Consider the following 14,499-nt stretch of genomic DNA (forward strand, 5'->3'; position numbering starts at 1 on the left):
GGTCTTGGAAACTCTTTATCTCTCCATCCATTTTGAATGTCAGTCTTGCTGGATAAAATATTCTTGGCTGCATGTTCTTTTCATTCAGTGCCCTGAATGTATCTTGCCAGCCCTTTCTAGCTTGCCAGGTCTCTGTGGACAGGTCTGACGTTATTCTGATGGGCTTTCCTCTGTACATAAGGATCTTCTTTGTCCTCGCTGCTTTCACGAGGTTCTGCCTACAATTATAATTCTTCATTCTTACTATTAGGTGTCTCGAGGACTTTCGAGAATCTGTAATCTTCGGGGGAAACCTTTCGGCCTCTAGTACATGAATGCTAGTTCCATTCACGAGATTTGGAAAATTTTCATGGAATACTTGTTCCACTATATCTTCTAGACTTCTTTCTTTCTCCTCCCTTTCCGGGATTCCAATAATTCTGATGTTGGAACGTTTCATGGCATCATTTATTTCCCTGATTCTGTTTTCGTGGCTTCTAAGCTGTTTGTTCCAGGCTTCCTCCTGATCCTTTCTCTCTATCTGTTTGTCCTCCAGATCACTAATTCTATCTTCTGTCTCAGTTACTCTAGCATTGAGAGAATTTAGATTAGATTGGAACTCATTGAGAGCATTGTGAAGCTCATCCCTGGTAGCTTTCAGCTCTTCCCTAATATTGAAAACATGATCTCTGGTCATTTTCAGTTCAGCCCTAATCAATTCCGTTTGGTCACCCATGCCTTTCTCCAACCTAGCTATTGCTTGGATAATTGTTAGCCTGAATTCTCTTTCCGACATATTGTCTATGTTGATAGCATTTAGCTCTGTTGCAGATGGTCCATCCTCTGTATTTTTCTTCTGTTGGGCATTCCTCCTCCTAGTCATTTTGGGGAGAGATGGCTGAATGGGTGTAGCTGGGTGTATCGACTGTGGTGCAGTCAAGGTGCACCCTGGAATGCTTCTGAGCAATCAGGGTTCCCCACCCAAATGAGAGGAAAAAGAAAAGGAAAAGAAAAAAAGAGAGAGGGAGAGAGACAGGAACGAAAGGTGAGATAAAAGAGAAGGTTTAGCCCAAATGGGCCCCAAGGTAAGATTTATGAAGTATACAAACAGACACAGACAAAAAGACTGATAAAAGTATATGACAAGAGAAAAATATATATATATATGTTATTTGCATATATATATATGCAAATAAAGGAAGAACCTTGTCAGAAAGAACCCTGAGTGTAAGATTTATATACTATCAGGACAAACACAAAAACACAGAAATACTGGTGGAAGAAAAAGATGGGAGAGTGGTTGTAAATTCTCAGTGTGGGTGAGGAAGGTTGTTTTGATTCTTCCTGGATGTGTCTTGTTATCTTTGTTAAAGGATTCAACTTTCCTAAGATTATGGGGCATTAGGAATTGGTTTACCTATAGGGGTGGCATTGATTGGGGAAAGGGGATTACCTTGAAGTTTAACTCTATATGAATATTAGAAAATAAAAATTAAAAAAAAGGAATAAACTAGACTAAACTAAACTAAAATTTAAAAAAATAGAAATTTAAAAAATAGAAATGCAAAAGGAAAACACTGGTGAATGTATCAAAAAGTTTAGGTTAGAAGGTTATTATGGAATTTGATGTACTGGACATCTCACTGTGACAGTAAATAGGTTAAAAATTTTCTATATAATAGTAAAAAATTAACTATATAAAAAAAGTGAGCCAGAATAGTGGGATAGGATTAATAATAAAAATTGTCCTATGAAGTAGTGGTGGTTGTTCTCTTGTCGTCTTTTTTTTTTTTTTTTTTTTTTTTTCCCTTTCCTGGTTGGTTTTCTGGGGGAGGGGCCTGCTACGTGGCTTTTCAGTCTATGATGTTCTCTCAGTGAAGTCTTCCCGCCCCCCTCAAGGGGGTGGGCTCTGAGGAAACTGGTTTTTTCAGGCTTTTGTTCTCTGGAGATTTTTATATTTTTTCACTTTTGTTTTTCTCTCTCTCCTTGACCGCTTTTGATGGTTTTTGTAGGTTTAGAGGAACGCAAACTGCACCCTGACCTCCCTCTCAGAGAGAAGCCTCAGTCTGGCTTCAGAGCCCAAATAAATCCCCCCTTGGCCGCTGGCGGAGCAGGTTCCCAGTCGCAGTCTCTGGATTTTTTGCTTGTACCCCAAACCAGGGCAGCGGCAGCTGTCTGGCAGCTCTAGACTGCCAGAGAAGTTCCAAGCAGCCATTGCACACTAAGATTTTCCCACTGGCCCAGGCTGGGAGTGCCTGGTCTTTCCAGTCCGAGAGCACCCAGTTGGCGTTTGTGTGCACCTCTCTCAGGAGAGGGTGCGGGGCATGACTCGGACTCTGATGGCATGTCAGGGCACTCTAGTGGGGACTGCAAAAAGGCTATGCTTCTGTTGGCTGGCGAGGCTCCCAGCCCCTCACGGGAGCCGGGCGCCACGCACTCTCAGGCGTGCTGGTGGTTCAGGGACCGAGACCTGGTTTCTCTGCCGCACTCTCTCTGGCTCTGCACCAGGGGTGGCTGTCCTGGGTCTGGGGACTTAAGCCCCGACCCTAAACACCCCGATTCCCGCAATTAACCCCCGGTGATCCTTTGTTCTTTTTGAGTGCTTTCTACCAGACTCCGGAGTTAATGCTGCTCCCCAGGCTCAGGGCACTCTCGTATTGGGGTATTACTTTCCAATGGGTCGCCTCTGGTGGCTCCCTACCCCTTTTGTTTATCTTCTAATATCAGTCAGACTTTCCCACTCTGCTTTACCTGCCCACTGGCGTCTTCTGCTCTGGTAGAGATCCAGACGTGTATAATTCTGATCTCAGGCTGATTTCGTGGGTGATCAGAGTTCTTTGGAAGGTAATCAGCTCACTTTAGGGTACAGGTTGAAAGGGCGCCTCCTCCTACTTCCCCACCATCTTGTCTCCAACACTTGTTATTTCTTTTCTTCTTTTTTTTTTTTTAAGCTGGAGAACTTTACTTTTTATTCTTGCAGTTTTATACTAGGAAGTCAACATTTAATTTAATAATCCATTGTTCACAACTGATTTATAAAAAAATTTAATCCTTAAATTGTACATCAATATCCTTTGACTCCAAATTTTATCACTCTCCTTAAATCTGAAGAAAATGATTAAGTTCCACAGACAGCACAGTCCCACTGACATGACATTGAGTCCAAAGTCCTACACTCATGAGAATTAAGAATAGCCAGTATCAAACTGGCCTGAAACCTGATTGTGTTCCTGGCTCAGGATACCTGTAGTAAATTTGTAAATCCACACTAAGACACAAAAATAAACTAGAGAAAAGAGATGGCGACTATTCTTAGTAAGATGCCGAAACCAAAACCTCCTCCAAACAGTGAAGGAGAGCAGGGTCCAAATGGAAGTCAGAACTCTAGCTATAGCCAATCTTAAAACATTCCAAAGAATTCCGAAGTGGACCAGTTGGAAATAAACCATTGGACAGATTTCAGTTCTGTCTTCAATGGAACACAAATGAAAATGAATAACTTGTTTCTGTCAAGCATATTGGGAAGTGATTTTATTTTTTCAAATAAGTTTTTCCTTAACTAATTTGATTCTAGCACATAATTGATTAAAATCTCTTGATTATAAAAGCATGAAAGGTTCTAAGGGGACCTACAGACAGACTTACGTAGACATTTCAAAATTAATAGCTTTTGATTAGTATAATTTTTCTTAATTTGGATAATAGAAATTGTAGCTTTTTATTAAGCCATGAAACATGAAGCATAATCTGTTTCAAATTCTCTTTGGCCATTGAAGGACCAAAAAAGGACATTAAAAAGTGAAATATTTGAGGGTTTTTTTCCCTCCTTAGGTTAAACTTTAAAACTGTATTTAAGGAATCAAATCTTACAAAATCCTGGAAGATTTTGGTAATGATGTTGATAATTTCAGGGAAATTAATCAAGTACCTATTGATTTAAAAGTGTATTTTATTCAATAGTTTTAGTATCTTGCCATGGAAGATACTAGCCCAGCCTAGCAGAAAAGTGCAATATGTATAGCATACTTCGACATTTTAAAAGTTATATTAATTCCGTAACCATTTTGAAATGCTGGGCAAACTTTTAAAAAAAGAATCCTACATGATGTTATTCGTATTTGATTCACAGTTAATCAGGCATTTTGAGAGCTAATTAGATAAGACATGATAATATGGTTGAAATTTGGTAACATTTTAATGTTAATTTTTACTCTACTGTGAAAAGTTTTTATATGGCATACACACCCAACACTTGTTATTTCTTATCTTTTTGACAAGAGTCATTGTTACAGGTGTGAGATGATATATCATTGTGTTTTTGATTCACATTTCTCTGAATTATTAGTGATGTTGAGCATCTTTTCATGTCCTTGTTGGGTATCTATATTTCTTCTTTGATAAATATCTATTCATATCTTCTGCTCATTTTTAAATCAGGTTATTTGGTTTTTTGCTATTGAGTTGTATGGGTTCTTTATGTATTTTGGATATTAACTGGTTATCAGATACATGGTTTGGAAATATTTTCTCACATTCAGTAGGTTGCCGTTTCATTTTGTTGATGGTTTCCCTTGCTGAACAAAAGCTTTTTAGTTTGATGTAGTCTCCATTGTATTTTTGCATTTGTTGCCTTTGCTTTTGATGTCAGATCCAAAAATCATTTCCAAGACTAACATCAAGGAGCTTACTGCCTATGTTTTCTTTTAGGGATTCTATGGTTTCAGGTCTTACATTCAAGTATTTAATTTATTTTGAGTTAATCCTTATGTAAGGTATAAGATAGGAGTTCAATTTCATTGTTTCATGTGGCTATTCCTATTTTCCTAACACCATTTATTGAAGAGACTAAACTTTCCCCATTTTGTATTCTTGGCTTCTTTGTCGTAAATTAATTGACCATATATGTGTGGGTTTATTTCTGGGCTCTCAGTTCTGTTCTTCATTGTTTGATTTGTGGATGTTAAACCATTCTTGCATTGCAGAGATAAATCCCACTTATTCATGGTGAATGATTTTTTTAATGTATTGTTGAACTTAGTTTGCTAATATTTTATTGAAGATTTTTGCATATATGTTCGTCAAGTATATTGGCTTGATATTTCTATTCTTTTCAGCATGCTGGTCTGGTTTTGGTATCAGGGTAATGCTGGCTTTGGAAAATGAGATTAGAAATACTTCCTCCTTCTATTTTTTGGAAGAGTTTGGGAAGGATTGGCATTAGTTCTACTTTAAATGTTTGACAGAATTGACCAGTTAATCCATCTGGTTTGGGACCTTTGTTTATTAGGATGTTTTTGATTCTCTGTAGTTTCATGATTAAGTATTGGTAGGTTGTATGTTTCTAGAAATTTATGTATTTCATCTTGGTTGTCCAATATTTTAGCATATTCATTGCATGTTCATTGCAGTCTCTTACCTTCCTTATATTCATTTGGTATCAATTATAACATGTCCTCTTTTATTTCTGATTTTATTTATGTGAATCCTCTGTCTTTTTCTTGGTAAGTTTAGCCAATAGTTTGTTTATTTTGTTATCTTTAAAAAAAAAAACAGCCCTTAGTTTTATTGACTTTTTTTTTTTTTTTTTAGATTTTATTATTTATTGACAGACAGAGATCACAAGCAGGCAGAGAGGCAGGCAGAGAGAGAGGGGGAAGCAGGTTCCCTGCTGAGCAGAGAACCCGATGTGGGGCTCAATCCCAGGACCCTGGGGTCATGACCTGAGCCGAAGGCAGAGGCTTAACTTACTGAGCCACCCAGGCGCCCCTTATTGATCTTTTCTATTGTGCTTTTATTCTCTCATTTATTTCTATTGTGTTCTTTATTATTTCTTTTCTTCTATTAGCTTTGGGCTTCATTTATTCTTTTTTTAGTTCCTTGAGGTGTCAAGTTAGGTTGTTTATTTGAGATCTTGCTTTTTAATGTAGGCATTTTTCATACAAATTTATCTTTTAGACAGCTTTTGCTGCATCCCTTAAGTTTTGATATGTAGTTCTGTTTTCATTTGTCTCAAGATTTCTTGATTTCTTTTTTGACCCATTGATTGTTCAGTAGCATGTTTAATCTTTATATACTTTTGAATTTTCCAGTTTTCTTCTTGTAATTTATTTCTAGTTTTATACTATTATTTTTGGAAAAGAGCTTGATAGGATCATCTTATATTTATTAACCTTATTAAGTAAATATTTACAAATGTTACATTCTCTTATTGGATTGACCTCTTTATATTGCTCCCCTATATAATGACTTTCTTTATCACTTATTACAGTGTTTGTCTTAAAGTTTATTTTGTGTGATATGAGTATAGCTATCCCAGTTTTCTTTTGGTTTCCATTTGTAGGGAATATCTTTTCCATCTCTTGCTTTCAAAATATGTATGTCCTTAAATGTTCAGTAAGTCTTCTGTAGGCAACATATAGATGGGTCTTATTTTTTTTTTTTTACCCATTCCACTATTCTATGTCTTTTGATTAGAAAATTTAGTCCATTTACTTTTATTTATTTTATTTATTTTTAATTTTTAAAGATTTTATTTATTTATTTTTCAGAGAGAGAGATAGGGAGAGAGAGAGAGAGAAAGAACAGCGCTGGGAGCAGCAGGCAGAGGGAGAGGCAGGCTCCCTGCTGAACAAGGAACCTGATGCAGGACTTGATTCCAGAACCCTGTGATCATGACCTGAGCCAAAGGCAGATGCTTAACTGACTGAGCCACCCAGGCATCCCTATTTTATTTTATTTTTTTTTAAAGATTTTATTTATTTATTTGAGAGAGAGAGAGAACAAGAACAGGGGAGAGGGACAGAAGGAGAGGGAGAAGCAGACTCCCCGATGAGCAGAGAGCCCAACACTGGACTTGGTCCCAGGACCCTGGGATCATGGCCTGAGCTAAAGGCAGATGCTTAACCAACCAAGCCACCCAGGTGCTACTCCATTTACATTTAAAGTAACTATTGACAGTTAATGTACTTATTGCCATTTTGTTCATTGTTTGATGGCTGTTTTGTAATTCCTTTGTTTCTTCTTTTCTTGCTCCCTTCTTTTGTGATTTGATGATTTTCTCTAAAGGTATGCTCAGATTCCTTTCTCTTTATCCTTCACATATCTACCACACATTTTGCTTTTTGATTACCATGAGGCTTGCATAGAACAACTTAAATTTATATCAGTCTATTTTAAGTTGGTAACAACTTAGTTCAAACACATTCTAAAATTACATTTTTATTACCCTCCCCCATGTTTTGTGTTCTTAATGTCAGAATTTATCCCTGATTATGCAATAATTATTTTCTTTCAAGCTTCTGATACCTTGTATTATGCAAAATGTACTCCTTTTACCAGCTTGTGAACCATCCCCAGGTAGTATAGATATTTTAACAATGTTTGTTCTTCCATTCCATGAGCATGGAATGTTTTTCCATTTCTTTGTTTTCTTTTCAATTTCTTTCATATGTGTTCTGTAGTTTTCAGAGTACAGAACTGTTACCTCTTTGGTTAGGTTTATTCCTAGGTATCTTATTGTTTTTGGTACAATTATAAATGGGATTGATTCTTTAATATTTATTTCTGCTGTTTCATGATTGGCAAATAAAAATGCCACAGATTTCTGTATGTTGATTTTATACCCTGTGACTTTGCTGAATTCATGTATTCTAACAAATTTTTGGTGGAGTCTTTTGGATTTCCTCCATAGAGTATTGTGTCATCTAAAAATAGTGAACCTTTGACTTCTTACTTGTTGATTTGGATGCCTTTTATTTCTTTTTGTTGTCTGATTGCTGAGGCTAAGAGTTCCAGTACTATATTAAATAGTATGATGAGAGTAAATATCCCTGTCTTATTCCTGACCATGGAGGAAAATCTCTCAGTTTTTCCCCATTGAGGATAATATTAGCTGTGGGCCTTTGGTATATGTGAGCCTCAGTATTTGTGTCAGGAATTGCAGTCAGGTCCTTGTTTATCCAAAGTCAATTTTTTTAAAACCAGCCTCACATATGACAAGGTTGGAATCATAGATGGTGCTATCCAGGTACAGCAGCAAGGCATATAAAGTTTAAGGAGTATGGAGAATGTTTAGGAGAGGTGGAGAAACCAAAGCTATGGATGATGGGAAAGGGGTGATGGGAAAGGAGGGAGAATGAAGTGCTGAACTTTGAAAAAGTGAAGAGCACGAGTTCCTTAAATTTTTGTCTGTTGTGCTTAGCTTTTCTGATTTTCTTTTTACATTTTCTCAGACTTGGTATTTGATTTGGTTTGTTTCTAGAGCAATAAGCCCATTATGATCATGGAATTCTGGGTTGGCTGGTTTGACACATGGGGAAGTGAACATTCAGTTGCTAATGCTGAGGGTAAGTGTTTTGCAGTGTTTGACCCCAAGTAGAGGTGGTTCTGAGTCATGGATCATTCATACATTTCTTTGCTAATGAATTAGCTCATTCAGCCCAAACTATTCATTTAACACTTATATGTACAAGATCTTGGCTATGCTTGAGGGTGAACTGATGAATAAAATGACCTGGTCCCTTCCCCCAGGGAGCATGTTATTTAGTAGCGTTGCCAGATAAAGAAGTAAATCAGGGGTTCCACATCTGACAAGAGCTTTGAAGCAAACAGGTGTAGTGATAGAAAAGAGAGGGACAAGCCTGCAGAGGTAAGGCAAGATGGTCATGGAAGGGGTCTTGGAAAGGCAACATCTCTGAAGAAGGGGATGCATTTGCTAAAAGTCTTAATAATCTCTGGTAAACCGCAGGCCATTGCTATGTTGATGTCAACTAAGTGGTAGTCATTGTCAGGAAATAACATGCAATGATGGTTGAAAGCATGGGTCCTGCAGCCAAAGAGATCAAGATTTCAGCCTCAGCACTGCTAGTCTGCGTGACTAGCTGCATGATCCAAGGCAGCTTTCCTTGTCTGCTAAACCTCAGTGTCCTCACTGAAAATGGGAATTATCATGTACCCTACCTCATAGGGTTGTTGTGGGGGTTAAGTGCAGTAAACAACTCGGAACAGTGCCTGGCTGATGTTGACTTAGAAAAAATATTTTGCTGCTAAAGATACTTTGCTGTCGATGTTATGAAAATAAGCTCATTTATACCAGAAGTAACGTAAACCAATGAAAAATGCCAGGTAACTGAGGAAAGCCTGCTTGGCCTGAAACAAAAGAAAACCCACCCCAACAAACAAGTTTTCTGAGTGCTTTCATGTCTGGCACTATGATGTGTTTCTTACCTGATTCTTTCATCAGTAGTATGAGATAGTAGAAATTAGGACTTTCATTTACCAGATAAAGAAACAGAGGCTCTGAGAGAAATATAAGTTGTCCAAGTTAATACAAGTAGTAAAGAGCACAGCCAGAATTGAATCCCATATCTGACTAACTTTTAACCAATTCCCTATGATGGCCAGTGGAAGGTTGATCATATCTCTTAAAGTCATGATGAAAAAATAAGAGTTTCTGTGGCTAAAGATTGGGAACAGCTACTTGTGGACTACTGCAGTGGTTTTATATTACTCTAGAAGGGAGTAATGAGATTATACTACTTATTTGTATAATTTCAGAAAATTTAATGAACATTAGATATTTAAGTGACATTAAGTTTTTTGGCTATTATTTAATAGATATAAGATTGAGCTAAATTATATCTATACTCTGAGGAAAACAATTTTTGAAAAGGCTCTTGGTATTGATAAGACTTGGTTTCCTGGAATAGTTTTGGCCAGTTCCACCTATTTTCTCCTTAGAATCTTAGTGGAGATTGAAACACAAAACAACTAAGTTGATTCTGGGGTGGGGTTAAGAATAAGTTTCACCAAAGACTTCTGTCTTAATTTTTAATTTTCCCTGTGTTCTTGTTTTCCTCCTCTACAGATGTTAAGGAAACTGTGTCCAAATTTATCACATCTGAGATCTCCTTCAATGTATATATGTTCCATGGTGGAACCAACTTTGGTTTCATGAATGGGGCCACATATGTTGGGATACACAAAGCTGTTGTCACTAGCTATGGCAAGTGCTTGCTGGTATGGTCACCTCCCAGCACAAGTGGTACTGGAGTTTTACAGAGAAGGTTCCAAAAGCATCTTCTGAGCATCATTGAATTCTTGACTTATAATCTATGTTGAGCATTCAGGATATTCCTGTTTATTTTCTTTTCTTCTGTGATGTTCATAATGCCCCCTGCAGGTTGTCATTGCAGTAGATGGGGTGCCTCAGACCTAGAGCCCTGCTTCACTCATCATATATATCATCCCTTGACTTGAACCTTCTAAGACACACAGAATACAAATGGTGATTGCTGGTACTGACAGACACACCTGGGCAATCCAGATTGAGGGAAGAAGAGGGTATCCATTAGAAAACAGAAGGATGAGTCCAATGTCTTTGCAGTCTCAGATCCCCAGGAAGGGTTGTGGGGAGTATTCCCAGAGTGACATAACACACCCTTGCCCCTGTACACACACACACATCCCAGCCTGGGATAGACTGGTCCGGGCCATGGGGAAGATGTATCTTCTCTCTCCCTTTGGTAGCCCTGGCCCATCTCATGCCAGCAGTGCTGAAAGAGGGTCTGTTGTGGAAGATTGCCTGGCCAGTGACTCTGGTGTCTTGCAGACTATGATGCTGTCCTGACAGAGGCCGGGGATTACACAGAAAAATATTTCAAGCTTCAAGGACTCCTTAGCTCTGTCTTAGGTACTCAGCAATCACTTTTAATTTGAGGGATGGCTTTCCTCATGAAGTGGAAGGGTGAGGGAAGGGAAAGTTCCCCCCATGGGCAAAAGTTTGGAGCCTTAAGGGCAAGGGCAACCTTAAGTTCAAATCCTGATTTTCACACTTAAAAGATGAGGGGCTTTTCATGAGTGTTTCAAGACCCTGATGCCTGTTTCCTCACTAAAATATGAAAAAGTGATATCCATCTCCTATAATGACTGTGAAGATTAAATAATTTACTATTTGTAGATCTCTTGGTATGATGGCATGGTACCCTTACATACGATAGCAAAAATAAATACAGTTAATAATCTGCTATGTCCTAGAAAGTGAGCACTGGCATTGCCAGAAGGTGCAAGGTAGATTTCTTGCTCCCTGAGAGCCCTCAGTCCCTATGACCAACATTACCTTATAGAGGTCTATAGCTATCAGTTACCATGCACATAAAACTCATTCCAATTTAGTTATTTCCAGTTTCTCATCACTCTTGGAGAAGTATACACACACATATGCTAGGATAGGACCCATTTCTCCTGTTGGCTCTGGGATATGAGAGTTCATGGGTAGGGATGGGGAAATTGGAGAATGCAGTAGTTATTTCAGGCCCTTCTTGCCCCATGGCTTATTTTCATTTCAGCAATGCCTCTGCCACCTTTGCCCAAGCTCACTCCCAAGGCTGAGTATCCTTCTGTGAAACCATCCCTTTACTTGCCACTGTGGGATGTTCTACAGTACTTACATGAGGTGAGTACTACCTGGCCGTGGAATGGGGGGTTGGCTACTGGGGACCTGTGGGAGAGAGCTTTAGACCACAGAGTAGAGATTCTTTCAAGGACTTTTTATGGGAAGGGTGAAAATATATCTTTTAGATTTTGTCCAAACTTAGAACTATGGGGTAAGAACCACAAAATTTTTCTCTGGGTAGACTGTAAAGGGGTTTGAACTTGAAGAATGAGTGGGGGGCAGGGGAAAGCAGGATATTAGAGGATCCTGTTTCCCAGCTCAGAGGAACCATCTGCTAGATATTCTTAGGTGGGACTGCATGATCCATATAGGAAACATTGAGAGCCAGGAAGCCGTAAAACTGAGTTTCTGACTCTTCTTCACCATCCAGTAGGCCAAATCACTGAACTTTTATGTGTCCATTCTCTCCCTTTAAAATTAGACTACCTGTCTTATTTTGAAGAAAAGGTGAAAATTGCTTGAAAAATATTAACTCTTGAATTCATATTAGTTTCACTTCTGCTATCGCTGTTTTAGATCTTATTGGCACATAATGTAGATGCTAACTAAATGTTTGCTTTAGTGCATAATTCTTATTCAACTTCAGTTATGTTAGACAGTTTATTCACTTCATTAATTCTCATGATTACAGCAATTGTTCCCTCTATGATGCTCCTACTATCCCCTGAGTTTCCTGGTCAGTGGAGATGATGAAAATCATCAAATAGCATGGGTTTAATATTTCTTACCCAAAGAACTGTTGGGGACCATTAGGATGTACAACAAAAAATGACAAGGGCCTAAGGAAGAAGGATCCCAACTTCTCATCACCCTGGCCCCTGTTTCTGCTATGTCTCTCTCTTAGCCAGTTATATCTCATACAACAGTCAACATGGAGAACCTCCCTATAAACAGTGGGAATGGCCAGTCCTATGGATTCGTGCTTTATGAAACTTCCATTTGCTCTGGAGGTTCTCTCCATGCTAATGTTCATGATACAGCACAGGTAGGTATCAACAGACTGTAAATGGAGGTAAGCAGAACCGGACTCTGTTATTGGGGTGGGTAGTCACTGGTCAGCTTTACTATTAGATGGTATTTTCAAGCATCTATTATTCATGAGGCATTGGGAATATAAAGTCAAGCCAAAGAGATTTGTTTTTGGCTTTGTCACAACTTAAGCCTGTGAAGTCCTCCTGTTCAGCTTCTAGCCATCTGTGATCACCAAGGCTAGTCTTTTCCTTCAAAATGACCTGCTTCCTAAACCAGAGCCTCTCTTCTTTCTTCAGGTGGGCCAGTAAGTCTGATGCTGGCTTTTCTTTTGCAGGTGTTTTTGAATGAGATAAGTATAGGACTTCTGGATGATCATACTAAGACGTTGATTATTCCTAAAATCAGGGTATGTGATTCAAGAGTCTTGGTGTTGCCCTACACATCTGACTCAAAAGCAAGCATAGCCTTGTCCTGAGATAGAATACCGCCTTTCTCTGCCACTGCTCTTTGGTATTGCTTCTCACTTAGGGTTCCATCAACAAGTGCTTAGGGCTATAAGCATAACTGCATCTCCCAGGTCCAGGTGTATCAGTGTTGTAACATACATGCAAGGGCTTAAATGGAACTTCCCCGTTAGGCCCTGAGTCAGTCATTAGCTGCTGGTTGGGTCTCTGATCAAAAGCACACAGCTGAGCCGCTCTGCCTTTCTAAAGACAGATCAACAGATGAAAGGGGAGATTGGGTTTGGAACAGGAACACAAAGGGTCCTCATGAGAGAGAAGGACTGCTGTGCTCTGGAGACCCCTTTTCTCCCATTTGCTTGTCTTTCTATTTGGGACTCAGAGAAAAGAATGCGTTGGAGAGTAAAAACTCTGCGAGGACATGTAGTCTCTGTAAAATGGTCTATCCCAAGCAGGAATGCCAACTTCCTTCTTATTTTTTCTTTTTCTTTTTAGGAATGTCAACTTCTAAGGATCCTGGTAGAAAATCGAGGACGAGTCAATTTTTCATGGAAAATTCAGGATCAGCGGAAAGGTGGGAAACAGGCTGTAATCTCTCTTTGTAGTTACTTGGATTCTCAGATTGGGACGATGTTGCTGTTGGGAGGAGAAAATGAGTCCCTTGATCAGTGGGATGACTAGGTCCCTGGACCAAAGGCTCCCTCTCCATTGTCCTGCCTTCTCCAGTTCTCCTGGGTGGAAAAGCAGAACGGTTGGATAGGGCCCTGGCCTATTATAGAGCCCAGACCCAGTCTGCCAGTGGGAAACTTTCTTTGTAATATGGAACCATGTAACAGGAAACTTTTGGTAATAGCAGGTTAGACAAGTCTTTGCCCTCCTGGCTGATTCTTTGTCATAGGCATATACAGTCTGAATTTCTTTATCCCAGACACTGGAGAAATGTCCAATCCCTATATTTTTTCTTACTCTCACCTGCAGGACTAACTGAATCAGTTACCATTGATAAATTTCCCCTGAATGGTTTTGCTATCTATTCTCTGGAAATGACAATGAGCTTCTTTGAAAGGTATGTTCCTCCTTATGCCTAAACCTTTGGAGGGATCAAGGGGCTTATAGATGTCAAACTCTTTGCAGATGAAGAGCTAAAATCCAGACAACTGATTTACCCAGGATTATAGAGTGCTTTAGGGTCAGGACTAGAACCCTAGAACAAGTCTCCCAACTCTTGATTTTAATGCTTCTAGTCTAATACATCTCCTCGTCCCTGGGTGGGGAAATCTAGGGTCAGTGTTTGCACTAGAGTGCGGAAGGGTCTTTTCTTCAAGGCTCTGCTCTTCCTCCAGACTCCGCTCTGCCACCTGGAGGCCTGTCCCAAGGAACTATTTGGGCCCTGCCTTCTACCTTGGTACCTTGAAGGTTGACTCTTCACCCAAGGACACCTTCCTGAGTCTACTGGTAGGTGAGCTGCCCTCATCTGTTCTGGTGTCCCAACCACCTCTTCTTGTCAAAAGAGTTTTAAAACAAAGCTGTAGTGTTCCTGGCGGGAATGCCTCCCCGTTTTCCTTGTTTTTCTGTTCTTCACTTCTAACAAGACTTCCAACATTTCTCAAACTTCCTGATTATCATTATTTAAAA

At 39.2% G+C, this 14,499-nt stretch overlaps 1 protein-coding gene across 4 annotated transcripts in view; it reads left to right on the top strand.

Annotated features, from left to right (window-relative positions):
• Positions 1 to 14,499, top strand: part of LOC116599261 (beta-galactosidase-1-like protein 3) — a 53,063-nt gene that overhangs the window by 24,742 nt on the left and 13,822 nt on the right. For 3 of the 4 annotated variants that reach the window (XM_032359040.1, XM_032359043.1, XM_032359041.1), the window contains exons 10-18: positions 8,240 to 8,324; positions 9,845 to 9,982; positions 10,589 to 10,669; positions 11,325 to 11,431; positions 12,276 to 12,416; positions 12,738 to 12,809; positions 13,360 to 13,438; positions 13,843 to 13,930; positions 14,208 to 14,319. In XM_032359040.1, coding sequence (XP_032214931.1) covers positions 8,240 to 8,324; positions 9,845 to 9,982; positions 10,589 to 10,669; positions 11,325 to 11,431; positions 12,276 to 12,416; positions 12,738 to 12,809; positions 13,360 to 13,438; positions 13,843 to 13,930; positions 14,208 to 14,319 — 903 coding nt within the window. Of the gene's footprint in view, positions 1 to 8,239; positions 8,325 to 9,844; positions 9,983 to 10,588; positions 10,670 to 11,324; positions 11,432 to 12,275; positions 12,417 to 12,737; positions 12,810 to 13,359; positions 13,439 to 13,842; positions 13,931 to 14,207; positions 14,324 to 14,499 lie in introns of all 4 variants that reach the window. The other variant, XM_032359044.1, reaches the window with a different exon arrangement.

The sequence above is a fragment of the Mustela erminea genome, chromosome 9 (assembly GCF_009829155.1).
Source record: "Mustela erminea isolate mMusErm1 chromosome 9, mMusErm1.Pri, whole genome shotgun sequence".
NCBI lineage: Eukaryota > Metazoa > Chordata > Mammalia > Carnivora > Mustelidae > Mustela > Mustela erminea.